At 41.6% G+C, this 26,850-nt stretch overlaps 1 protein-coding gene and 1 long non-coding RNA gene across 8 annotated transcripts; both read right to left on the bottom strand.

The window, feature by feature from the left end:
* Positions 1–17,400: 17,400 nt before the first annotated feature.
* Positions 17,401–19,040, bottom strand: LOC127925613 (uncharacterized). Of its 7 annotated transcripts, XR_008121593.1 has the most exons (5): positions 18,915–18,971; positions 18,639–18,684; positions 18,317–18,362; positions 17,949–18,086; positions 17,769–17,856 (listed from the first exon to the last, which is right to left on the bottom strand). It is a non-coding gene; the product is annotated as an uncharacterized LOC127925613 (long non-coding RNA). The 7 variants fall into 7 exon arrangements; XR_008121594.1 differs by lacking the exons at positions 17,769–17,856; positions 18,317–18,362; positions 18,639–18,684 and adding exons at positions 17,401–17,488; positions 18,455–18,546 and having other exon boundaries at positions 17,949–18,040; positions 18,915–19,040; XR_008121592.1 differs by lacking the exons at positions 17,769–17,856; positions 18,915–18,971 and adding an exon at positions 17,401–17,488 and having other exon boundaries at positions 18,225–18,362; positions 18,639–18,740.
* Positions 19,041–22,316: 3,276 nt separating this feature from the next.
* LOC118372712 (adhesion G protein-coupled receptor B3-like) lies at positions 22,317–25,650 on the bottom strand. Its single transcript, XM_035758674.2, has 2 exons — positions 25,091–25,650; positions 22,317–23,087 (listed from the first exon to the last, which is right to left on the bottom strand). The coding sequence occupies exon 2, from the start codon at positions 23,070–23,072 to the stop codon at positions 22,317–22,319; it is 756 nt and encodes a 251-aa protein (XP_035614567.2). The 5' UTR covers positions 23,073–23,087; positions 25,091–25,650.
* Positions 25,651–26,850: the final 1,200 nt, after the last annotated feature.

Raw genomic sequence — 26,850 nt, 5'->3', positions numbered from 1 at the left:
TACGTACTGAGGAACATTACCTACACACTCATTCAGATGATGTAACACACGGGCGTGTACAGTACGTACTGAGGAACATTACCTACACACTCATTCAGATGATGTAACACGGGCGTGTACAGTACGTACTGAGTAACATTACCTACACACTCATTCAGATGATGTAACACACGGGCGTGTACAGTACGTACTGAGGAACATTACCTACACGCTAATTCAGATGATGTAACGCACGGGCGTGTACAGTACGTACTGAGGAACATTACCTACACGCTCATTCAGATGATGTAACACACGGGCGTGTACAGTACGTACTGAGGAACATTCTCTATTCAAGGTCATGCAATACTGCATGTGAGAGAAGCATCTTTCAGGCAGACAGGGCTATTCCCATAGACACGAAAAAGGTATTCTTTAAAAGTGTGTTTTTACAACTAGTGTGGTGACACATATACATGGCAAACTGTCATAAACCTTACAATGATCTATTCATGGGACATACGAGAGAACCATTTTACAGGCAGATATGAACATTTCCATGAACATAAAGGTATTTAACTAGTAGCTCGGTGTTTGTCCAACTCGCATTACAACACTATGAACTGTGCTGTCATCATGCATCATGCATAAATGGAAAAATACCACAAAATATCCTAACTTTCACATTTAAGTTATTATCTTATTCATAAAGATAATTGTATGTATCGGTAAAGTAGCATCTCCGGCTCTTACCCACATGCCATTTACAGAGTGAGACTGGGTCAGTAAGGTCAGTCATAATGAGCAGCTAGTCTTGACAGCTTGCCGCCTCGCTCTCAACCTAGGTCAACCATACATAATAACTGAAAGGACATGCCTAATATAATGATACTGCATAAAGGAATAGCTGGTGTAGATATGCCTTAACATACTGTATAAAGTCATGTCCAAAGAGATGACAGGTGTCCATGGCTGAATGTACACAACCCATATTTAACAGCTGAAATCAATCCTAGGAAAAGATATGGCTACATGCTTCTCAATGTAACACCTTCACAGATCTGATAGATTGGTTTGATCAGTCTGTTGTCACAGAGAATGTTCCTGTGCAGCAGGATATGCTAATTGTAGTGTATTCAAGATTTTTTTATTTTTATATTCTAAAGTTTGTAATTTCCACTTTAAAATGTTAGATACGGGGGCCTCCCGGGTGGCGCAGTGGTCTAGGGCACTGCATCACAGCGCCAGCTGTGCCACCAGAGACTCTGGGTTTGTGCCCAGGCTCTGTCTCAGCCGGCCGGACCGGGAGGTCCATGGGGCGACGCACAATTGGCCTAGCGTCGTCTGGGTTAGGGAGGGTTTGGCCGGTAGGGATATCCTTGTCTCATCGCGCACTAGCGACTCCTGTGGTGGGCCAGGCGCACGCTGACCAGGTTGCTCGGGGCACGGTGTTTCCTCCGACACATTGGTGCGGCTGGCTTCCGGGTTGGATGCGCGCTGTTTTAAGAAGCAGTGCGGCTTGGTTGGGTTGTGTTTCGTAGGACGCATGGCTTTCGACCTTCGTCTCTCCCGAGTCCGTACGGGAGTTGTAGCGATGAGACAAGATAGTAACTACTAACAATTGGATACCACGAAATTGGGGAGAAAATGGGGTAAAATTAAAATAAATATAACATTTTTTAGATACTGTATGAAACAAATTCCAAAGAGATGCCAGTCATCCATGGTTGTTCTAAACAAAATGGAAGAATATTCTTAATTAGCTATTACAAAATAGAAGAATATTCTAAATTAGCTATTACAAAATGGAAGAATATTCTAAATTAGCTATTACAAAATGGCTTAGTTCTCACATTTGAAAGAATATGGTTTTTCTAGAACTTCAAGTCCAAAGAGATACCAGTTACCAGTAATCCGTGTTTGTAACAAAATGGAGGAAAACTGTACAATTACGAGCCGAAATTCACTCACTAATTTAACCTCATTAGCTGAAAGACAGGGATCTGAGAGGCAGTGAGTGACTATTATCAGCCATGTTAATAATAATAACTCTTTACAACCAAGGGCTCATATATGGCAAGAATTAATTACTGTTTCAACTCAATAGTTCCTGTTAAATGATGCTGCCTACTAAAGTTAACGGAAAATTACACTCAAAAATTTTAGTGTGTCCCAAAATGTTTTTCATGTCAGCAATTCTGTTTTGAAGATATGGAACTTTCAACAACCAGATCTACAGCCGGTATGATGCGTTTTAATTCATATGATGTGTTCGGCGTCTTACCGGCTGTATATCTGCCCAACGTGACAGACAACTGAGATACATATGAAAACATGAAATGACCCTGGAAATCGACAGAACATCGCTCAGAGATACCCCAAAAACAACAGAACATTCAAAATGGGTGAGTCTTTCCTTTAATCAGGAAGCACAGATGAGCCAAATGACATGAATGGAATTCTATTCCTTTAGAATGTGGAAGGATCGGGTGACACTGAGCATGCTATGGAGAAGGTCACGTTTTAGAGAGCTCCTGCTAAAATCATATTTTAATGGCACATTTCCAGTCAAAAAGAGCACAAAACATTTTATTACGACGTGGAAGGTTCCATCTCTCTCCTTTAGAATGTGGAGGTTCCATCTCTCTCCTTTAGAATGTGGGGGATCCATCTCTCTCCTTTAGAATGTGGAGGGTTCCATCTCTCTCCTTTAGAATGTGGAGGGTTCCATCTCTCTCCTTTAGAATGTGGAGGTTCCATCTCTCTCCTTTAGAATGTGGAGGATCCATCTCTCTCCTTTAGAATGTGGGAGGTTCCATCTCTCTCTTTAGAATGTGGGGAATGTGGAGGTTCCATCTCTCTCCTTTAGAATGTGGAGGTTAGAATGTGGAGGTTCCATCTCTCTCCTTTAGAATGTGGAGGTTCCATCTCTCTCCTTTAGAATGTGGAGGTTCCATCTCTCTCCTTTAGAATGTGGAGGTTCCATCTCTCTCCTTTAGAATGTGGAGGTTCCATCTCTCTCCTTTAGAATGTGGAAGGTTCCATCTCTCTCCTTTAGAATGTGGAGGTTCCATCTCTCTCCTTTAGAATGTGGAGGTTCCATCTCTCTCCTTTAGAATGTGGAGGTTCCATCTCTCTCCTTTAGAATGTGGACGGTTTCATCTCTCTCCTTTAGAATGTGAAAGGTTCCATCTCTCTCCTTTAGAATGTGGAAGGTTCCATCTCTCTCCTTTAGAATGTGGAAGGTTCCATCTCTCTCCTTTAGAATGTGGAAGGTTCCATCTCTCTTTAGAATGTGGAGGTTCCATCTCTCTCCTTTAGAATGTGAAAGGGTTCCATCTCTCTCCTTTAGAATGTGGAGGTTCCATCTCTCTCCTTTAGAATGTGGAAGGTTCCATCTCTCTCCCTTTAGAATGTGGAGGTTCCATCTCTCTCCTTTAGAATTCCATCTCTCTCCTTTAGAATGTGGAGGTTCCATCTCTCTCCTTTAGAATGTGAAGGTTCCATCTCTCTCCTTTAGAATGTGGAAGGTTCCATCTCTCTCCTTTAGAATGTGGAGGTTTCATCTCTCTCCTTTAGAATGTGGAGGTTCCATCTCTCTCCTTTAGAATGTGGACGGTTTCAGAATGTGGAGGTTCCATCTCTCTCCTTTAGAATGTGGAGGTTCCATCTCTCCTTTAGAATGTGGAGGTTCCATCTCTCTCCTTTAGAATGTTCCATCTCTCTCCTTTAGGAGGTTCCATCTCTCTCCTTTAGAATGTGGAGAATGTGGAGGTTCCATCTCTCTCCTTTAGAATGTGGGAGGTTCCATCTCTCCCCTTTAGAATGTGAATGTTCCATCTCTCTCCTTTAGAATGTGAGAGGTTTCATCTCTCTCCTTTAGAATGTGGAGGTTCCATCTCTCTCCTTTAGAATGTGAGAGGTTCCATCTCTCTCCTTTAGAATGTGGAGGGTTCCATCTCTCTCCTTTAGAATGTGGTGGGTTCCATCTCTCTCCTTTAGAATGTGGAGGTTCCATCTCTCTCCTTTAGAATGTGGAGGTTCCATCTCTCTCCTTTAGAATGTGGGAGGTTCCATCTCTCTCCTTTAGAATGTGGAAGGTTCCATCTCTCTCCTTTAGAATGTGGGAGGTTCCATCTCTCTCCTTTAGAATTTCATCCATCTCTCTCCTTTAGAATGTGGACGGTTTCATCTCTCTCCTTTAGAATGTGGAGGTTCCATCTCTCTCCTTTAGAATGTGGAAGGTTCCATCTCTCTCCTTTAGAATGTGGAGGTTCCATCCATCTCTCCTTTAGAATGTGAAAGGTTCCATCTCTCTCCTTTAGAATGTGGAAGGTTCCATCTCTCTCCTTTAGAATGTGGAAGGTTCCATCTCTCTCCTTTAGAATGTGGAGGTTCCATCTCTCTCCTTTAGAATGTGGAAGGTTCCATCTCTCTTTTAGAATGTGGAAGGTTCCATCTCTCTCCTTTAGAATGTGAGAGGTTTCATCTTAGAATGTGGAGGTTCCATCTCTCTCCTTTAGAATGTGGACGGTTTCATCTCTCTCCTTTAGAATGTGGAAGGTTCCATCTCTCTCCTTTAGAATGTGGAAGGTTCCATCTCTCTCCTTTAGAATGTGGAAGGTTCCATCTCTCTCCTTTAGAATGTGGAAGGTTCCATCTCTCTCCTTTAGAATGTGGAAGGTTCCATCTCTCTCCTTTAGAATGTGGAAGGTTCCATCTCTCTCCTTTAGAATGTGGAAGGTTCCATCTCTCTCCTTTAGAATGTGAGAGGTTTCATCTCTCTCCTTTAGAATGTGGAGGTTCCATCTGTGGACGGTTTCCTTTTAGAATGTGGAGGTTCCATCTCTCTCCTTTAGAATGTGGAGGTTCCAGGTTCCATCTCTCTCCTTTAGAATGTGGAGGTTCCATTTAGAATGTGGAGGTTCCATCTCTCTCCTTTAGAATGTGGAGGTTCCATCTCTCTCCTTTAGAATGTGGAGGTTCCATCTCGCTCCTTTAGAATCCATCTCTCTCCTTTAGAATGTGGGAGGTTCCATCTCTCTCCTTTAGAATGTGGAGGTTCCATCTCTCTCCTTTAGACTTCCATCTCTCTCCTTTAGAATGTGGAGGTTCCATCTCTCTCCTTTAGAATGTGGGAGGTTCCATCTCTCTCCTTTAGAATGTGGAGGTTCCATCTCTCTCCTTTAGAATGTGGAGGTTCCATCTCTCTCCTTTAGAATGTGGAGGTTCCATCTCTCTCCTTTAGAATGTGGAGGTTCCATCTCTCTCCTTTAGAATGTGGGAGGTTCCATCTCTCTCCTTTAGAATGTGGAGGTTCCATCTCTCTCCTTTAGAATGTGGAGGTTCCATCTCTCCTTTAGAATGTGGAGGTTCCATGTGGAGGTTCCATCTCTCTCTTTGTGGAGAATGTGGAGAGGTTCCATCTCTCTCCTTTAGAATGTGGAGGTTCCATCTCTCTCCTTTAGAATGTGGAGGTTCCATCTCTCTCCTTTAGAATGTGGAGGTTCCATCTCTCTCCTTTAGAATGTGGAGGTTCCATCTCTCTCCTTTAGAATGTGGAGGTTCCATCTCTCTCCTTTAGAATGTGGAGGTTCCATCTCTCTCCTTTAGAATGTGGAGGTTCCATCTCTCTCCTTTAGAATGTGGGAGGTTCCATCTCTCTCCTTTAGAATGTGGAGGTTCCATCTCTCTCCTTTAGAATGTGGGAGGTTCCATCTCTCTCCTTTAGAATGTGGAGGTTCCATCTCTCTCCTTTAGAATGTGGGAGGTTTGCCTGTAAGCCTTATGTGACTGCCTGAACTGTTGCTTAGCTATCAAGCACTGGACAACTGTCTCACGCCTCAGAGAGTATTCACTCATGTCCTGTCATGTGGAAAGCTAGTCGTGTGGAGACATTAGCATAATGCCAGTGCAAATCAAAACAAATCATGGGTATGGTGTGTCAACTTGGACATGTCTGACACAATAAGATGGATCTTGCCACAACCAGCACCGTGGAGCAGTGGGGGAAAGTTACTCAGTAAAAACACTTCAAAGTACAACAAGTTGTTTATGGGGGTATCTGTACTTTACTTTACTATTTCTATTTCTGACAACTTCTACTTTTACTTCACGACATTCCTAAAGAAAATAATGTACAATTTACTCCATACATTTTCCATGACACCCAAAAGTATTTGTTACATTTTGAATGCTTAAGAGGACAGGAGCATGGTCCAATTCACGCACTTATCAAGAGAACATCCCTGGTCCTTCATCCTGCATCTGATTTGGCAGACTCACTAATGTTTAATTTGTAAATGATGTCTGGGTGTTGGAGTGTGCCTCTGGCTATCTACATTTAAAAAACTATAAAACTGTATCGTCTGGTTTGCACAATATAAGGAATTTGAAATTATTTAAATTTTTACTTTTGATATTTAAGTATATTTAAACCAAATACTTTTAGACTTTCACTCAATTACTATTTTACCGGATGACTTTCACTTTTACTTGAGTCATTTTCTATTAAGGTATCTTTACTTTTACTCAAGTATGACAATTGGGTACTTTTCTCACCACTGCCGTGGAGAGAGAAACCGACTAGATAGAATATGCTTCTGTCTGGAATAGAAGTGATTCTGTGAACATGCACATTGACAAGTGAAAGACATACCATGCACCAGTCAACATGTCCTCATAACTGACATTATGAGGCTAAAACTAATGAATCCAGGTACTGTTGAGCTGCCTGCCCTTCCTCTTCTTCCTTCCTCCAGTGAATTGAAACTAAAATGGCCTCCAAGTGTACTGAACAATAGGGGTGAGCATAATGCAGTGGGACTACTGAGTGACTTGACTGAGATCCAAAGTGAATAAAAGGCCTCACTATACGCTGTTGAGACGGAGGCTGAGGGAGACTGCTGCAGTGCTCAGCTCACTGAACGCATCCCAAATGGCGCCCTACTGCCTATATAGTGAACAACTTTTGACCAGAGCCCTATGGTCCCGGTCTATGGGTCCTGGTCAATAGTAGTGTACTCTAAAGGGAATAGGTACCATTTGGGACACAGACAGCCCAGGACTTTGGCAGGTGACAGTGCATTAGAGCGCTGCCTCCCTCACACACTTCATTTGCCAATAAAACTCCCCACTGCCATTTTCCACACGGCGCTGTACAGTAGCTCAGCTTAGTCAGAAACCATAAAACATAACTATCTGGCAATGGATTTATAGGGTTCTCTCTGTACAGTCTAGTATTATAAACTGGATCTCACATTGTGCTGGAATTAATGAGAATGGTAGTTCACAACCAATCACCAGTCTTTTAATTCAAACTAGGAGAGATATGAAGTCACAACAAAGATGTACTGCTGCAGTCCCCTTCTAACGCTGCCCTGTGTTTTAAAGCAGTGCTCTCCTTCTAAAGCTGCCCTGTGTTTATAAAGCAGTGCTCTCCTTCTAAAGCTGCCCTGTGTTTATAAAGCAGTGCTCTCCTTCTAAAGCTGCCCTGTGTTTATAAAGCAGTGCTCTCCTTCTAAAGCTGCCCTGTGTTTATAAAGCAGTGCTCTCCTTCTAAAGCTGCCCTGTGTTTATAAAGCAGTGCTCTCCTTCTAAAGCTGCCCTGTGTTTATAAAGCAGTGCTCTCCTTCTAAAGCTGCCCTGTGTTTATAAAGCAGTGCTCTCCTTCTAAAGCTGCACTGTGTTTATAAAGCAGTGCTCTCCTTCTAAAGCTGCACTGTGTTTATAAAGCAGTGCTCTCCTTCTAAAGCTGCACTGTGTTTATAAAGCAGTGCTCTCCTTCTAAAGCTGCACTGTGTTTATAAAGCAGTGCTCTCCTTCTAAAGCTGCCCTGTGTTTATAAAGCAGTGCTCTCCTTCTAAAGCTGCACTGTGTTTATAAAGCAGTGCTCTCCTTCTAAAGCTGCACTGTGTTTATAAAGCAGTGCTCTCCTTCTAAAGCTGCACTGTGTTTATAAAGCAGTGCTCTCCTTCTAAAGCTGCACTGTGTTTATAAAGCAGTGCTCTCCTTCTAAAGCTGCACTGTGTTTATAAAGCAGTGGTCTCCTTCTAAAGCGGCACTGTGTTTTTAAAGTGCCACTGTGTTTTTAAAGCGGCACTGTGTTTGTAAATCAGTGCTCTCCTTCTAAAGCTTTCTGTGTCTTTAAAGCAGCACTGTGTTTTTAAAGCGCCATTGTGTTTTTAAAGCGGCACTGTGTTTTTAAAGCAACACTGTGCTTTTAAAGCGGCACTGTGTTTTTAAAGCGGCACTGTTTTTAAAGCAGCACTGTGTTTTTAAAGCGGCACTGTGTTTTTAAAGCGGCACTGTGTTTTTAAAGCGACACTGTGTTTTTAAAGCGGCACTGTGTTTTTAAAGCGGCACTGTGTTTTTAAAGCAGCACTGTGTTTTTAAAGCAGCACTGTGTTTTCAAAGCGGCACTGTGTTTTTAAAGCGGCACTGTGTTTTTAAAGCGGCACTGTGTTTTTAAAGCGGCACTGTGTTTTTAAAGCTGCACAGTGTTTTTAAAGCTGCACAGTGTTTTTAAAGCTGCACAGTGTTTTTCTAAGCTGCACAGTGTTTGTAAAGCTGCACAGTGTTTTTCTAAGCTGCACAGTGTTTGTAAAGCTGCACCGTGTTTTTTTAAGGTGCAGTGTTTTTTAAAGCTGCACAGTGTTTTTTTAAAGTTACACTGTGTTTTTAAAGCTGCACAGTGTTCTTAAAGCTGAAGTGTATTTTTACTTTTCGTGACAGAGGTGTGGTGGAAGTTTACCTCTGGATATTCCAAACGTCTCTTTACCTGCTTGTAACCATTTCATTGTTCCTCCCTTTCTTCTCTCCCTCTTTCTCTCCCTCCCCCTCTATCTCTCTCTCTCTCCCTCCCCTTCTCTCTCTCTCTCCCTCCCTCTCTCTCTCTCCCTCCCTCTCTCTCTCCCCCTCTATCTCTCTCTCTCCCTCTATCTCTCTCTCTCCCCTTCTCTCTCTCTCCCTCCCTCTCTCTCTCCCCTCTCTCTCTCTCTCCATCCTCTTCTCTCTGTCTCTCTCTCCCTGCCTTTCTCTCTCTCGCTTCCTCTCTCTCCCCCTCTCTCTCTCTCTCTCTCTCTCTCTCTCCCTCCCTCTCTCTCTCTCTCTCTCTCTCTCTCTCTCTCTCTCTCTCTCTCTCTCTCTCTCTCTCTCTCTCTCTCTCTCTCTCTCTTTCTCCATCCCCTTCTCTCTCTCTCCCTCCCTCTCTCTCTCCCCCTCTCCTTCTCTCTCTCTCCCTCCCTCTCTCCCCCTCTCTCTCTCTCCCCCTCTCTCTCTCTCTCCCTCTCGCTCCCTTTCTTCTCTCCCTCTCTCTCCTTCCTTCTCCCTCCTCACTCTAATCTGGTTATTATAAATCCTCCAATTCAGAACCAAAAAATAACATCATTATGTTGTCACATGCTAAACATGCTGTATCAGAAGCCTCTTGGTTTGCTGGTGACCTTATATTAAATGTCCTAAGCTATTCAGCCTTCCGTTCGCCCTCCGAGTACAGAACGACACGTCAATTCTCTCACACAATAGGGGCACTTAAGATGCCAATTATTGAAGTTGAAAGCAGCACAGAATCCTATGGGGCTCACTGTGGTCAAGTAGTGCACTACTTCGGGTATAGGGTGCCATTTGGGACGCAAGAAATAACGTCTGATGGCCAACGGTGGCGATGCTAGTTAAATGAGCCCAGCCATGTAATAATGAGACAATGCCTCAAGATGTTGATCCTCTGGTGCAGTTGCAGCAGCCAGAAATTTAAGTGGCACAATTTAGACTCCGGGGTTGATTTTGAGCTTTTTATTTCAGTGTCAAAAATGCCTGCAGTGGAAGAAGTGACAGAGAAGGAAGAGTGAAGGCAGACAGCGGGACCTGGTTGCTATCCTGGAGAGATGCTTGCATCCCAAATGGCACCCAATCCCTTATAAGGTGCACTACATTTGACGGTAGCCCTAGGGGGCATAGTGCACTAGATAGGGAGTTTTTCCTAGCCACCGTGCTTCTACACCTGCATTGTTTGCTGTTTGGGGTTTTAGGCTGGGTTTCTGTACAGCACTTTGAGATATCAGCTGATGTACGAAGGGCTATATAAATACATTTGATTTTATTTGATAGGGGTCAAAAGTAGTGCACTAGTTAAGGAATAGGGTGCCAAATTGTTTGTCTAACTCTAGAGAGGGCTGGCTCTAGCCACTAACACATGTTTCAGTATAGTGTGTGAAACCAGACTGTATTGGCTGGAATTTTTTAGTTCACATTGTCCTTTCAGCAGGATTCCAGAAACTATGGTGGCTGTGTAACCAAGCCAGCTCAGTACAGCCTTGTTTGGCTCGGCTTGGTTCGGCTCAGTAGTGCGAAAAGCTCTTAACCCTACTGACATGAGGGCTATGCAGAAGACATGGATACTATTCTGTAGCTATAGCAGATTCTCAGTGAGACAAAAAGAGCAAAGACAGAGTCTGTCTAACGCCATGGGCTCGTCATCAACAGACTTCACAGAACAACACAGCTGCTGTCCTGGACAACAGAAAACACATGACAGACTGTACAGTACAACACAGCTGGCTGCTGTCCTGGACAACAGAAAACACAAGACAGACTGTACAGTACAACACAGCTGCTGTCCTGGACAACAGAAAACACATGACAGACTGTACAGTACAAACACAGCTGCTGTCCTGGACAACAGAAAACACATGACAGACTGTACAGTACAACACAGCTGCTGTCCTGGACAACAGAAAACACATGACAGACTGTACAGTACAACACAGCTGCTGTCCTGGACAACAGAAAACACATGACAGACTGTACAGTACAACACAGCTGCTGTCCTGGACAACAGAAAACACATGACAGACTGTACAGTACAACACAGCTGCTGTCCTGGACAACAGAAAACACATGACAGACTGTACAGTACAACACAGCTGCTGTCCTGGACAACAGAAAACACATGACAGACTTTACAGTACAACACAGCTGCTGTCCTGGACAACAGAAAACACATGACAGACTGTACAGTACAACACAGCTGCTGTCCTGGACAACAGAAAACACATGACAGACTGTACAGTACAACGCAGCTGCTGTCCTGGACAACAGAAAACACATGACAGACTGTACAGTACAACACAGCTGCTGTCCTGGACAACAGAAAACACATGACAGACTGTACAGTACAACACAGCTGCTGTTCTGGACAACAGAAAACACATGACAGACTGTACAGTACAACACAGCTGCTGTCCTGGACAACAGACAACACATGACAGACTGTACAGTACAACACAGCTGCTGTCCTGGACAACAGAAAACACATGACAGACTGTACAGTACAACACAGCTGCTGTCCTGGACAACAGAAAACACATGACAGACTGTACAGTACAACACAGCTGCTGTCCTGGACAACAGAAAACACATGACAGACTGTACAGTACAACACAGCTGCTGTCCTGGACAACAGACAACACATGACAGACTGTACAGTACAACACAGCTGCTGTCCTGGACAACAGAAAACACATGACAGACTGTACAGTACAACACAGCTGTTGTCCTGGACAACAGAAAACACATGACAGACTGTACAGTACAACACAGCTGCTGTCATGGACAACAGAAAACACATGACAGACTGTACAGTACAACACAGCTGCTGTCCTGGACAACAGAAAACACATGACAGACTGTACAGTACACACTTTACTAGACATTTACACCCAAATGAATCATATTAGCAGGATAAGAAAATAACTTACAGTTTATATTCACAACTTCTTGAACTTTATCAAAAGTCCAACTTTGACGACATTATCATTTAATATAATTTAAGTTGGTTAATTATTTCCTGAAGATGTGTTCAGGAAGATACAGCATATTTTGTTATATTTTTTTGTGTGTGGATCTTAATTTGATCACCTTGTTGCAGGAGAACTTTTCTGCAATGCAGGAAATGTACAACTTCAAATCAAATTGTAGTCAAATCAAATTAATACACTTCTGGTGTATTTGAGGTGTATTTGAGTTATTAAAGGGCTTCTGAGGTTGCAATTTCCACTTTGACATTTCAGACTTGATTTTCCTTTTAAAAAATGTATCAACCCCTACCAAAATGTCCATTGATTTACAGTCTACGTAATAATTCATATTTCTTGTTGCTGCAGGATTATTTGCCTGCTGTAGCAAACTGGCTCAAATTAAGATACTACATCTATATATAGTTTTAATTGTTGTCAATAGTATGTAGAATTATCACCATTAAAGCATTCTGCTTGGATAAGTCATGTTATAAGAGCATCTACCATCCAAAAACAACAGGTAACCTCATAGTTAAAAATAAACATCTGTTGTGGACAGACAGCAATGTCATGCAATAACATTTACCTCCACAACTGATTCTGCTATACAAGCAACAATCATTCACCATTAATGTGGAAAGAGTAGATATGAATCAACAAATGAACACTGCAGTAATGTTTTAATCAACTAATGTACGTATATAATATGTTTTTATTGTCTTCAGCACCATCACAATTAACATCCCCAAAGCATTAGGTCATTCTGCATCGAGGTCTAGCTTGGATTCATCTTGGGCCTAAACTAACCACCTCTGATATTGATTTCCGTCTGACAGGTTAAGGCATTAAAGAACAGATCAGCCAGTGTTGCTGCCATGCTATGTTGTTGTCTCTTATGCAGTGTGTTGTCTCTCTTTATGCAGTGTGTTGTCTCTCTTTCTGCAGTGTGTTGTCTCTCTTTATGCAGTGTGTTGTCTCTCTTTATGCAGTGTGTTGTCTCTCTTTATGCAGTGTGTTGTCTCTCTTCATGCAGTGTGTTGTCTCTCTTTATGCAGTGTGTTGTCTCTCTTTATGCAGTGTGTTGTCTCTCTTCATGCAGTGTGTTGTCTCTCTTCATGCAGTGTGTTGTCTCTCTTTATGCAGTGTGTTGTCTCTCTTTATGCAGTGTGTTGTCTCTCTTTATGCAGTGTGTTGTCTCTCTTTATGCAGTGTGTTGTCTCTCTTTATGCAGTGTGTTGTCTCTATTTATGCAGTGTGTTGTCTCTCTTTATGCAGTGTGTTGTCTCTCTTTATGCAGTGTGTTGTCTCTCTTTATGCAGTGTGTTGTCTCTCTTCATGCAGTGTGTTGTCTCTCTTTATGCAGTGTGTTGTCTCTCTTCATGCAGTGTGTTGTCTCTCTTTATGCAGTGTGTTGTCTCTCTTTATGCAGTGTGTTGTCTCTCTTTATGCAGTGTGTTGTCTCTATTTATGCAGTGTGTTGTCTCTCTTTCTGCAGTGTGTTGTCTCTCTTTCTGCAGTGTGTTGTCTCTCTTTCTGCAGTGTGTTGTCTCTCTTTATGCAGTGTGTTGTCTCTCTTTATGCAGTGTGTTGTCTCTCTTCATGCAGTGTGTTGTCTCTCTTCATGCAGTGTGTTGTCTCTCTTTATGCAGTGTGTTGTCTCTCTTCATGCAGTGTGTTGTCTCTCTTTATGCAGTGTGTTGTCTCTCTTCATGCAGTGTGTTGTCTCTCTTCATGCAGTGTGTTGTCTCTCTTTATGCAGTGTGTTGTCTCTCTTTATGCAGTGTGTTGTCTCTCTTTATGCAGTGTGTTGTCTCTCTTTATGCAGTGTGTTGTCTCTCTTTATGCAGTGTGTTGTCTCTCTTTCTGCAGTGTGTTGTCTCTCTTTATGCAGTGTGTTGTCTCTCTTTATGCAGTGTGTTGTCTCTCTTTATGCAGTGTGTTGTCTCTCTTCATGCAGTGTGTTGTCTCTCTTTATGCAGTGTGTTGTCTCTCTTCATGCAGTGTGTTGTCTCTATGCAGTGTGTTGTCTCTCTTTATGCAGTGTGTTGTCTCTCTTTATGCAGTGTGTTGTCTCTCTTTCTGCAGTGTGTTGTCTCTCTTTATGCAGTGTGTTGTCTCTCTTTATGCAGTGTGTTGTCTCTCTTCATGCAGTGTGTTGTCTCTCTTTATGCAGTGTGTTGTCTCTCTTCATGCAGTGTGTTGTCTCTCTTTATGCAGTGTGTTGTCTCTCTTTATGCAGTGTGTTGTCTCTCTTTATGCAGTGTGTTGTCTCTCTTTATGCAGTGTGTTGTCTCTCTTTATGCAGTGTGTTGTCTCTATTTATGCAGTGTGTTGTCTCTCTTTCTGCAGTGTGTTGTCTCTCTTTATGCAGTGTGTTGTCTCTCTTTATGCAGTGTGTTGTCTCTCTTTATGCAGTGTGTTGTCTCTCTTCATGCAGTGTGTTGTCTCTCTTTATGCAGTGTGTTGTCTCTCCTCATGCAGTGTGTTGTCGCTCTTTATGCAGTGTGTTGTCTCTCTTCATGCAGTGTGTTGTCTCTCTTTATATGGTGGTGTCTCTCTTTATGCAGTGTGTTGTCTCTCTTTATGCAGTGTGTTGTCTCTCTTTATGCAGTGTGTTGTCTCTCTTTATGCAGTGTGTTGTCTCTCTTTATGCAGTGTGTTGTCTCTCTTCATGCAGTGTGTTGTCTCTCTTTATATGGTGGTGTCTCTCTTTATGCAGTGTGTTGTCTCTCTTTATGCAGTGTGTTGTCTCTCTTTATGCAGTGTGTTGTCTCTCTTTATGCAGTGTGTTGTCTCTCTTCATGCAGTGTGTTGTCTCTCTTTATGCAGTGTGTTGTCTCTCTTCATGCAGTGTGTTGTCTCTCTTTATGCAGTGTGTTGTCTCTCTTCATGCAGTGTGTTGTCTCTCTTTATATGGTGGTGTCTCTCTTTATGCAGTGTGTTGTCTCTCTTTATGCAGTGTGTTGTCTCTCTTTATGCAGTGTGTTGTCTCTCTTTATGCAGTGTGTTGTCTCTCTTTATGCAGTGTGTTGTCTCTCTTTATGCAGTGTGTTGTCTCTCTTCATGCAGTGTGTTGTCTCTCTTTATGCAGTGTGTTGTCTCTCCTCATGCAGTGTGTTGTCGCTCTTTATGCAGTGTGTTGTCTCTCTTCATGCAGTGTGTTGTCTCTCTTTATATGGTGGTGTCTCTCTTTATGCAGTGTGTTGTCTCTCTTTATGCAGTGTGTTGTCTCTCTTTATGCAGTGTGTTGTCTCTCTTTATATGGTGGTGTCTCTCTTTATGCAGTGTGTTGTCTCTCTTTATGCAGTGTGTTGTCTCTCTTTATGCAGTGTGTTGTCTCTCTTTATGCAGTGTGTTGTCTCTCTTTATGCAGTGTGTTGTCTCTCTTTATGCAGTGTGTTGTCTCTCTTCATGCAGTGTGTTGTCTCTCTTTATGCAGTGTGTTGTCTCTCTTTATGCAGTGTGTTGTCTCTCTTTATGCAGTGTGTTGTCTCTCTTTATGCAGTGTGTTGTCTCTCTTTATGCAGTGTGTTGTCTCTCTTTATGCAGTGTGTTGTCTCTCTTTATGCAGTGTGTTGTCTCTCTTTATGCAGTGTGTTGTCTCTCTTTATGCAGTGTGTTATCTCTCTTGTCGTGATGTGTGTTTTGTCGTGATGTGTGTTTTGTCCTGTATTGTTATTTTTAATCCCAGCACCCGTCTTCTGCCTTCTGATTGGCCGTCATTGTAAATAAGAATTTATTTGTGACTGACTTGCCTAGATTATTAAATAAAGGTTAAATAAATAAAACAGGTTAGCCAGACAGGGTTTGCATCCCAAATGGAACCATATTCCCAATATAGTGTAGTGCACTACATTTGACCAGGGCCCATAGGGATTCCCATAGCGCTCAGGTCAAAAGTAGTGCACTACATAGTGGGTACGGGACCATATGAGAGGCAGACAACCTCTGCCATGCCGGGTCAACCTCTGTCATCCCGGGTCAACCTCTGCCATGCCGGGTCAACCTCTGCCATGCCGGGTCAACCTCTGCCATGCCGGGTCAACCTCTGCCATGCCGGGTCAACCTCTGCCATGCCGGGTCAACCTCTACCATGCCGCGTGTGGATGTCAGAGTAGGCCTTGTCCATGCTTTAGTCACGGATATGATTCCTCATCAGGAGCAGGAAAGAACCCCCAGTTTGTGTTGCTGCACACATACACACACACGCACACGCACAAACAACTTAACACTGTTTTGCTGCCACAGGAGACTCGGGCTGTGTCCCACATGACACCCGGTTTCCTATGGGATACCCTGTGTCCTCTGGTCAAAAGTAGTGCACTATATAGGGAATAGGGTGCCATTTGGGACATATACTATGTACTCTTTTAAATCCAGTGGTTATCCAGATAAAAATGGAATTAAATTCAACCTCTCTCTGCCACACACAAGTACACACACACACAAACACACATACAAACACACACACTTAAACACACACCCAGGAAAAACACACACCAACCCTGCTGAACTATAAATAGATGCTAGAAGAAAATCTTCATTAAAAAAATAAGCTGTTGCTTTTAAACTGTTATAAACATGTTGATCGAACAATGTCAAATGCTGCATTTGGAGAAGAGATCTGACTCCATGGACACATTAGGACGATGTGGGGTGATGTCGTCCACAGTGACACAGCTCTTCTCAATAGTTTTGTCACCCTTGAGATACTCATACTTAATCCCATTTTTCATTACACACGTCCACCGTTGACAACAACACAGGATAGAGATTGAAGTTATAGAGCAGACACGTTAGAAACACTACTTGGCACTCCATGTTTAATAAGGCTACGCTCATGATCTAGTATTTGAGATGTTTTTAAAATCAGAATATGGTGCACAGCTAACGATGGACGGCGATGAATGTGGCTATAATATATATCATGCCCTAATCCCCTATGATATCCCTACGAATATCTAATATACATCATGCCCTAATCCCCTATGATATCCCTACGAATATCTAATATATATCATGCCCTAATCCCCTATGATATCCCTACGAATATCTAATATATATCATGCCCTAATCCCCTATGATATCCCTAAGAATATCTAATATATATCATGCCCTAATCCCCTATGATATCCCTACGAATATCTAATATATATCATGCCCTAATCCCCTATGATATCCCTAAGAATATCTAATATATATCATGACCTAATCCCCTATGATATCCCTAAGAATATCTAATATATATCATGCCCTAATCCCCTATGATATCCCTACGAATATCTAATATACATCATGACCTAATCCCCTATGATATCCCTAAGAATATCTAATATATATCATGCCCTAATCCCCTATGATATCCCTAAGAATATCTAATATATATCATGACCTAATCCCCTATGATATCCCTAAGAATATCTAATATATATCATGCCCTAATCCCCTATGATATCCCTAAGAATATCTAATATATATCATGACCTAATCCCCTATGATATCCCTAAGAATATCTAATATACATCATGACCTAATCCCCTATGATATCCCTAAGAATATCTAATATACATCATGCCCTAATCCCCTATGATATCCCTAAGAATATCTAATATATATCATGCCCTAATCCCCTATGATATCCCTACGAATATCTAATATATATCATGACCTAATCCCCTATGATATCCCTAAGAATATCTAATATATATCATGACCTAATCCCCTATGATATCCCTAAGAATATCTAATATATATCATGCCCTAATCCCCTATGATATCCCTAAGAATATCTAATATATATCATGACCTAATCCCCTATGATATCCCTAAGAATATCTAATATATATCATGCCCTAATCCCCTATGATATCCCTAAGAATATCTAATATACATCATGCCCTAATCCCCTATGATATCCCTAAGAATATCTAATATATATCATGACCTAATCCCCTATGATATCCCTAAGAATATCTAATATATATCATGACCTAATCCCCTATGATATCCCTACGAATATCTAATATATATCATGACCTAATCCCCTATGATATCCCTAAGAATATCTAATATATATCATGACCTAATCCCCTATGATATCCCTAAGAATATCTAATATACATCATGCCCTAATCCCCTATGATATCCCTACGAATATCTAATATATATCATGACCTAATCCCCTATGATATCCCTACGAATATCTAATATATATCATGACCTAATCCCCTATGATATCCCTACGAATATCTAATATATATCATGACCTAATCCCCTATGATATCCCTACGAATATCTAATATATATCATGACCTAATCCCCTATGATATCCCTAAGAATATCTAATATATATCATGCCCTAATCCCCTATGATATCCCTAAGAATATCTAATATATATCATGACCTAATCCCCTATGATATCCCTAAGAATATCTAATATATATCATGACCTAATCCCCTATGATATCCCTACGAATATCTAATATATATCATGACCTAATCCCCTATGATATCCCTAAGAATATCTAATATATATCATGACCTAATCCCCTATGATATCCCTACGAATATCTAATATATATCATGACCTAATCCCCTATGATATCCCTAAGAATATCTAATATATATCATGCCCTAATCCCCTATGATATCCCTAAGAATATCTAATATATATCATGACCTAATCCCCTATGATATCCCTAAGAATATCTAATATATATCATGACCTAATCCCCTATGATATCCCTAAGAATATCTAATATACATCATGACCTAATCCCCTATGATATCCCTAAGAATATCTAATATATATCATGACCTAATCCCCTATGATATCCCTAAGAATATCTAATATATATCATGACCTAATCCCCTATGATATCCCTAAGAATATCTAATATACATCATGCCCTAATCCCCTATGATATCCCTAAGAATATCTAATATATATCATGACCTAATCCCCTATGATATCCCTAAGAATATCTAATATACATCATGCCCTAATCCCCTATGATATCCCTAAGAATATCTAATATACATCATGACCTAATCCCCTATGATATCCCTACGAATATCTAATATATATCATGACCTAATCCCCTATGATATCCCTAAGAATATCTAATATATATCATGACCTAATCCCCTATGATATCCCTAAGAATATCTAATATATATCATGCCCTAATCCCCTATGATATCCCTACGAATATCTAATATACATCATGCCCTAATCCCCTATGATATCCCTACGAATATCTAATATATATCATGACCTAATCCCCTATGATATCCCTACGAATATCTAATATATATCATGACCTAATCCCCTATGATATCCCTACGACCACCTACACACCAATACAGCCTTCTACTCCAACGACAATACCCAGTTCCTACAATGTCACGTGGTCCCATGGTCAATGACAAGGACCTTCTATACTCACTAATGTTTTACGAACAGAGAAAGAAACGGAACATCTCATTTGCATACACTCAAAGCAATCCTTTCTGCCAACCAGGCTGCACAAAATGCTCTGTTTTCTATTTGCACGGGAGCAAAGGCCAAGGGGGAGAATCACAGAGACCGGCTCAACTCAACTAAACTCCATGCAGTCGTTCTATGTGAGTATCTATGTTCTATGTTCCGTTTGATCAGGAGTGGAGAACCAGGGAATACCAGAGACGGACCAGCTAGACTCAACTTAACTCCATGCAGTTATTGTGAGGTTCTATGTTCCATGTTCTGTGATCTATGTTCTGTGTGATGAGGAGTGGAGAACCAAGAAGAACCAGGGAGAACCAGAAACCAGCTGAACTCAACTGAACTCCATTCAGTCATTCTATGTAAGGTTCTACGGTTCTACATTCTGTTTGATCAGAAAGCTGCTAATTGATCCCCTAAGGTTGTATTATTTGACACGTGGTTCCATCTGTGACTGTTTCCAAAGGGGGATCGCTGCTATAACATTGGTTCATTATTTTCTGTTGTGTGTTTTTTCAAAGTGTAATGTGTGATTCATTCTGCTTGGATCACTGTGCCGGAATGACTCCCTCTTTACTGTGTCTCCCTCTGAATCTGTCACCACACCTCACACACACACACACACACGTTGTAAATCTGCCACCACACCTCTGTGCTCTTATCTCTCCTCTCCACATATACAGGATTTGGTTGAGTCATCACAACACTCTTTTGAAGTGGCTCCTAAACATTAAGGCTTGATACATGTATTTATTATGCAACAGATACTCTAAAATAAGTCTGTGTGTGTGTGTGTGGGCTGTGTGTGTGTGTGTGGGGGGGGTCTGTCTGTCTGTGTGTGTGTGGGCTGTGTGTGTGTGTGTGTGTGTGTGGTGGGGGGGTCTGTCTGTCTGTGTCTCTGTGTGTGTGCGTGCGTGTGCCTGTGTGTGTGTGTGTGTGTCTTTATTCTGTCTCTATCTGTGTCTCTGTGTGTGTGTGCGTACGTGCGTGTGTGTGTGCCTGTGTGTGTATGTGTGTGTGTCTTTATTCTGTCTCTATCTGTGTTTCTGTGTATCTCAGTGTGAGTTACTAATACTACGTAGAATAAACTAGCAAACAGTGAGTGTGTGGGATTTCACTACATGGTGACAGTTTCATGGGGTATTTGAAGAAAAAGGATGGAATCCTCCGGAAGCAATTAAGGGCATTTGTCACACTTGCCAGCGTAAGCTGAAATGGTGACAGGCCGATGCAGATAGATACTGTGTGGTTGTGGGAGAAAGAACAGTAAAGAAATACCACTTCTGAGTTTTCTTTCTAACCCTTGACAATAAATGAAAAGCTGAAGAGATCTGGTCATCTGCAACCCAGGCATCTGGGGGAGAGATTATTCATCATTTAAAAAGCAAGGGAAGAGAGCTTGGTATTATGTTAGCTATATTCCAAAACAAAGGCCTTGTCAAGCACGGGCGGGTGTGCAATATTTTTGGAGTAATGTTGAAAGTCTAACACCGTATACTGTATAAACAGGACCAAGAACAGACTAGAATCTGAGAGAATGGTTTTGGGAGCATAGAAATAACAATGAATAGAAAGAGTGTCTCCATTCAAGTCAATGGTGACATAATTGGTGGATGTTTGAGTGTGCCCATGCCAGGAAGTAAAAGCAGAAAGTGTAACCTTCAATCTGTACTGTGATTTGTTGAGTCAATTCAACTGACATTACAAAAAATACATTCCATTACATGAGCCAGCCACATCATTTAACATCGTTTGAATGAACATTCTACATTACCATGGCAATCCAGCATCAGCTGATAGGACATTCCAAAAGACCATGGAAATGATTGCATCATAATACCAGGCAGCCATTGTGAGTGTGCCCATGAGTTTACAAGTCAATTGCCAGGGTTAGAGCTTCCAAGTCCATTCTATTCATTCTGATTTCCATGTTTGGGAGTTTCTGATGCAGTGTTATGTATTCTAGATCAGTATGCTGGAATGATCTAGAATATATCCAGTATTCCAGTGTTCTCTACTATAGACCAGTATTATAGAATATTCTACAATATATCCAGTATTCCAGTGTTCTGTACTATAGACCAGTATTATAGAATATTCTAGAATATATCCAGTATTCCAGTGTTCTGTATTATAGACCAGTATTATAGAATATTTTAGAATATATCCAGTATCCCAGTATTCACTATTCTAGACTATAGTATTCTGTTGTGTCAAGACTATGCGTTGACTCCGTAGTCTATCTCCTGTTCTAATTTAAAGGCATATTCCAATCATCCCTTTAATAAGTATTGGAGGTCTGTAAACACTACATAGACTCATTTTAATGAACAACTGCTAAGCCGAACGTTGGATTGGTTTTGAGTGCTTCAGTGTTGCTGTAGTTCTATCCAAATGAGAGATGTCATCTACAATGGTGTTAAAAGACTAGATATTTATGGATGGCTCTCTTATTTCCTTCAGTGTGAATATGTAGTTGCTACACCATCACAGCTCCTCTCTCCATGGTCCTGGGAAGGAGAAAACACTACCATAGTCATTGGTGATGATACACATCACCAACGCCTGAAAACCACTGGTCATTATCAACCAATAATTGCAATATAATTGTATATTAGAGATGAGCAGCATACATGATGGTGGGCTGGGCTGTGGAGGAATATGGACCAGACGTATCTCATGTACAACACCCGCTCCTCTTGTAGCTTTGGTGTAGGGATGCATTGCATTGTGAGGTCAGCTGTGTGTTTTTTGTTTCACGGCCCACAACCCAACTCTGTAGACAGACATGCACTATACAGGTAGGGGGGTAGAGAGGGGTTAAAAGAGGCTATTGACGTGCACAGTTGACTCTAGCTCTGGCCCAAGTTGTTATTGTCCGTTCCACTACCAAGGGATGTTTGGTTAGTAGAAGAATAAGCACTAACGCCCTGGACCAGAGCTAGGTTGACTCAAACTCCCAGCTGGCTCATCTATATATGCATACATACAAACAATGCTCATTGAACTGTAGTATTACTGCAGTATGTTAGACATACAGCATGTTTGGGGCTGGTTACTCACCCTCCTTTGCTGGTCGTTTAACCTCTGCACTGATGTTGCACACCTGCCCAGCACGGATTTGTGGAGTCAGGCATCCCTCAGTTTGGGGATTTAAAGGCAAAACCACGTTGTTAAGCAAAAGCATACTTTCTGATTCTCCGTCGCCTAGGTGCTGGGGACAGGTGCATTTCGTATACACTATTCCACATGATTCCACAGTTCCTTTCTCCGATTTCAGGCAGTTTTCCAGCCACGTGCACAGCACCTGACATCCAAATTGACTGGGGCTCGCCTTGTTCAAGACCAAGAATTCCACCACAGACATCTCCTCTTCGTCCGTCTTCTGCAATCCGTTATAATCGTAAGGGAAAACCCTCCGTAGCTGCACGAAATTCTTGTCATACTGCAAAAATATATACATATTCTTGGAATCACACAGGTACACTATAGACTCGTTGTTTTTCAGCAATTCATTGATCTTCTCGTGCGAGTAGTGATCGAATTGATAAGCAAGCAAAGAGAACTCGGAGCAGCTCAAGTCTCGTTTGTATAGTTTAAGGTAAATGCTGTATTTGGTAGGGTCAGGGTTCTCCAACGTCCATGTGCAGTTTGTGTAGTTCTTGGGAAACATCTCAGTCACTGAGTAAGATCCATATATGACCCCCTTGACCAAAGTGGAACACCAGTAGTCTTGTGCACCAGTTAATCCAAACATAACCAGGAGATAGGTGGAAAATATATAAATCAACTGGTTACGAATAGCCTTCATCCTATGTCATTTGGCCTGCAAGGGGGAGAGATGTAAAAATGACACCAAGGACTCTTAAAGACACAGTTAGTAACAGTAAACAGCATGAACCTGTGTAGGCCTAATACAGGGTGATCTGATTATACCAACGTTTAGTTCATAGTGAGGCCTCAACCTTTTTCCGCCTTAGAAAACACCTGGCTAATCGTCATCATTCCTGTTCCACTGTTACATTACGGCGGGCAGTCTCCTGCTCCTCTCCCTTGTTGCCTTTTCCAAGAAAGATAAAACTTTGGACAAACACTGCCACCTTGTGGTTGCTATGGTCGCTTGATTTGGGGAAGTCCGCATAAGGGATCAATGAAACTCGTGTCAGTCGTTATTGAGTTGTAATTAATTGGACCGATTGGCAGAAGTAGGGAACCGTCCATCTTTGTAATATTTCGAACGTGATGGGGCTCGCGTGTTCATATGTGTGTGTCCATCACAAAGAAAGAGAGGTCTGTGATTGTGAACAGTTATCATATTGCTCTGAGAGGGACATATAGGCTGCATGTGGTATTTTATTGGAAGTGAGCTCATTTTGCGCAACTATGTTCTCCATTACGCATCGCGGAGAGGGGCTTTAAACCATCGATGTTAATTTCGATGAGAATAATGAACTGAATTATGTATTCGGTGAATTCCAAGTCCCTGCCAAAAAGGGTTTTGATTCTGTGTCTATTTTATTTTATTTATTTCCGAATCCAAGACCATACTGCGTGATATGCTGTAGGCTATGTTACACGCCCATCCATCCAACCTGTATCGTTCCTCAATTCAATAGTGGACTAAGAACTGGTTTGGAAGTCCATTATACACTTATTTCATATAAAGACTCAGTGGGAGATTAACCAACCCACACATTGACACAAATACAGCATCGTGTCCCCAGTCCCGATTTCCTTAACATAACCAACATGGGCTTTCTTCTCCTCCCTTATAGGCAGCTAATGATACCTGTAACGTTCTTCCATCTACTAATAGACAGATCTGGATCACGTATCGAGTCGCGAGAGAAGGAGAGAGGGTGAGAGAGAGAGAGAGAGCGAGAGAATGCATGCGATGTCCTGATTGTATTAATCCTGCAGGCATTGCAGCTGTGAGCAGTGTCACAGTGGTGTGTGAGTAGGCGGTGGAATTAAGTCTATAGAATATTCTTCTGAGAACATGAGAATAGTAAGATTTCAAACATTGAGGACTATAAACCTAATTTGAGTATAAACCTAATTAATTTAGTATAGGTTATGCATGATAAAATGACAAAGAATGCGATATAATATAATGGCATATTGTGCTGCCAAATGGACAGAATGTTGTCTTTTGGTTTGGGACCTGTTCATATAGTACCTAAATGCTATTTATCTGCAAATATTCTCACTAATGGATAGATCATTATTGCATTATCACTGTTTATAAGATTCATAGGGTACATGCCGTTCTCTGAAAACTGAAGTCATTTTGCTAAACGGACATGGTTTGAGCGCTTATCGAGGATTACAATTTGGTAGAGGATGTAAAAACATCCGCTTATTTTACTCTCAAATTAAAGTTGTTTTTCCTCCTGTTTTGCAAAGCGATGTGAATATGATGAAATATCAACTCAATCCCAATTCACTGACACATAGACGGCGCTAAAACCAGATTTGTGCCCATTTTTGATAAAAGGCGCACAGAAATACATCTGTTAACTTATTCCAACCCAGTGTAGTCTATGTGTGTCCGTCCCATGGTTGGAATCCCTCGACGCATGTTAGAGCCTATTCATTCGAAACAGAGATACAATGCTGCAGCCACAGAAATGTTGATCGAGATGGAATATTTCAACTTTCAGACGAGGCTATATCGGTTAAACAGAGATCGTTGCAGTAGCCTAGCTGGCGTGGAATCTGTTGGTATTATCTGAATGCCTGGCTGCTTTATCTGTCTACAGCCATAAAATCATAATAGCATAGTAATAATAATAATAATAATGCAATTAATATTATCCCCAAAATTACCTTACACTCCGGAAGCTATGGCTATTTTTCCAAAATACTTGACCACATCCTTTATGAAGAGCAAAATGTGCTGTCTCCGTGCGAATCGATACTTCCCATAGCCCACAATAGAAGTCCAATGCAACAAGATGATCGTCAATGGACAAAAAAAATGCGTTAGACTCCCGTCTGGATCATCTCCTCCGCGTCGCTTTTTTCCATCAAAACGGACCCAGTGAGAAGCGAAACAACTCGCGACAGCCCAATAGAGGAATAGTAGAATAATTGGGGGGACACAAATCTACCAAATTACCGTGAAGGTATACCTCTATGGATCGTCGATGGGTCCCTTCGTGTCTTTTCTCCAGATATATTAGCCTATCAAGACGAGGCAGCAAGTAGTCCAAAAAAATCCTTAGCGGACGGATGTTTGAATACTGAGTAAGTATGGAGGAGAGATAGAAACCGCTCTGCTCGCTCACCCTGCTTAGGACTGGAGCTGCAATATCACGTCACAGCCACTAAGATAAAGCACGTATGGACGTTTTCTTGCTGCGTCTGGTATACCACTTTCCCACCCCCACCCTCTGACACTCTTACATAGCCTTCCCTTAATTCAAGGCATGGGGATGTTCCCTTGGACTTGGACCCGAGGTTTTGTGCCCACTGCCCAGACAGACAGGCTACTGCTCCAGACGAACCGGCACGTTGGGTTGGGGTTTACCATTCGTTGTTGGAATATTGGGGTATTTTGGCTGCAAAGACGGATGAGCTGGCGCGCGCAGGACAATAAAAAACCTTATATTCTATCATCATGGGACATTTATAAGCGGATAGTGGAATTACCCTCCTTATGATTTTGAAACAAGGATATTTTCATATTTTTTTTATAGATTTCTTCTACTTTTTTTGCTGATGTGGCAGGTGTTTTGTGTGCTGTTTTGAGACAATGTCTGAAATTCGCCTCTGTCTGTAGTAATTAGTGTCTTCTTCTGTTCTTATGCAAAGTAGCCTACAGAACATATCCTCCCTCCTCTTCACGACTGTGTATGTAGTTGTTTCTTGTATTTAGGTCAAAACACTATTAGGTATGCATGTTTATGTTCATCGAATGATTTGGGGGTATTGTTGAGCAGTTTAGTCAAGCTATACCACTTCATCCGTTCTAAATGTTGTGTGGCGGGGACTTCAGAACAGTCGGGGTTTTCGACGTTGACCTAAATATGGCAAACTTTTCACTTAAGTTCATAATTTGTTAATATGCTTCGAGGTAAGAATATATCTAATTGAGTCTACTAAGTTAATGGTATAACTTTGTTTTCGTAACATTTTTACTTTTGTTCAACCATAATACGAGTTCATTGCGCATTGCCAAATAAATAAACCGAATTGATCGTAACAGAGACAATATCAGCTCGCTTTGTTTTTACAATGCATTGTATCTGTAAAGTGTGCAACTCTAAGTTCTTAGTCCTAATGGAACAAGAGGAAATTTGATAATAATGACCAAACATACACCAAACATGTACTGTTTCCTCTGAGTCTATAACCATACAAAGGGTGAGAATTGGTTCAGTGATTATTACTGTGGAAGTCATACCCGAACATCTGAATGGTTAAACACAGGCATAAGAGCGTTATGTGGTTGGTTAGTTGTACAGTCCGCTGAACCGTGGTTTCGAAAAGCGCCGGAGACTGGAACAGGCAACTGGAGAGTTTGCTTCAAGGGCGGACATGAAGGTTGACTGAACTAAAAAGTGAAACGATCATGGAGGGCTTCC

This window comes from Oncorhynchus keta, unplaced genomic scaffold, assembly GCF_023373465.1.
Source record: "Oncorhynchus keta strain PuntledgeMale-10-30-2019 unplaced genomic scaffold, Oket_V2 Un_contig_5924_pilon_pilon, whole genome shotgun sequence".
Classification (NCBI taxonomy): domain Eukaryota; kingdom Metazoa; phylum Chordata; class Actinopteri; order Salmoniformes; family Salmonidae; genus Oncorhynchus; species Oncorhynchus keta.
Note: the sequence above shows the minus strand (reverse complement) of the source record. Positions and strands in the feature narration are given on the sequence as shown.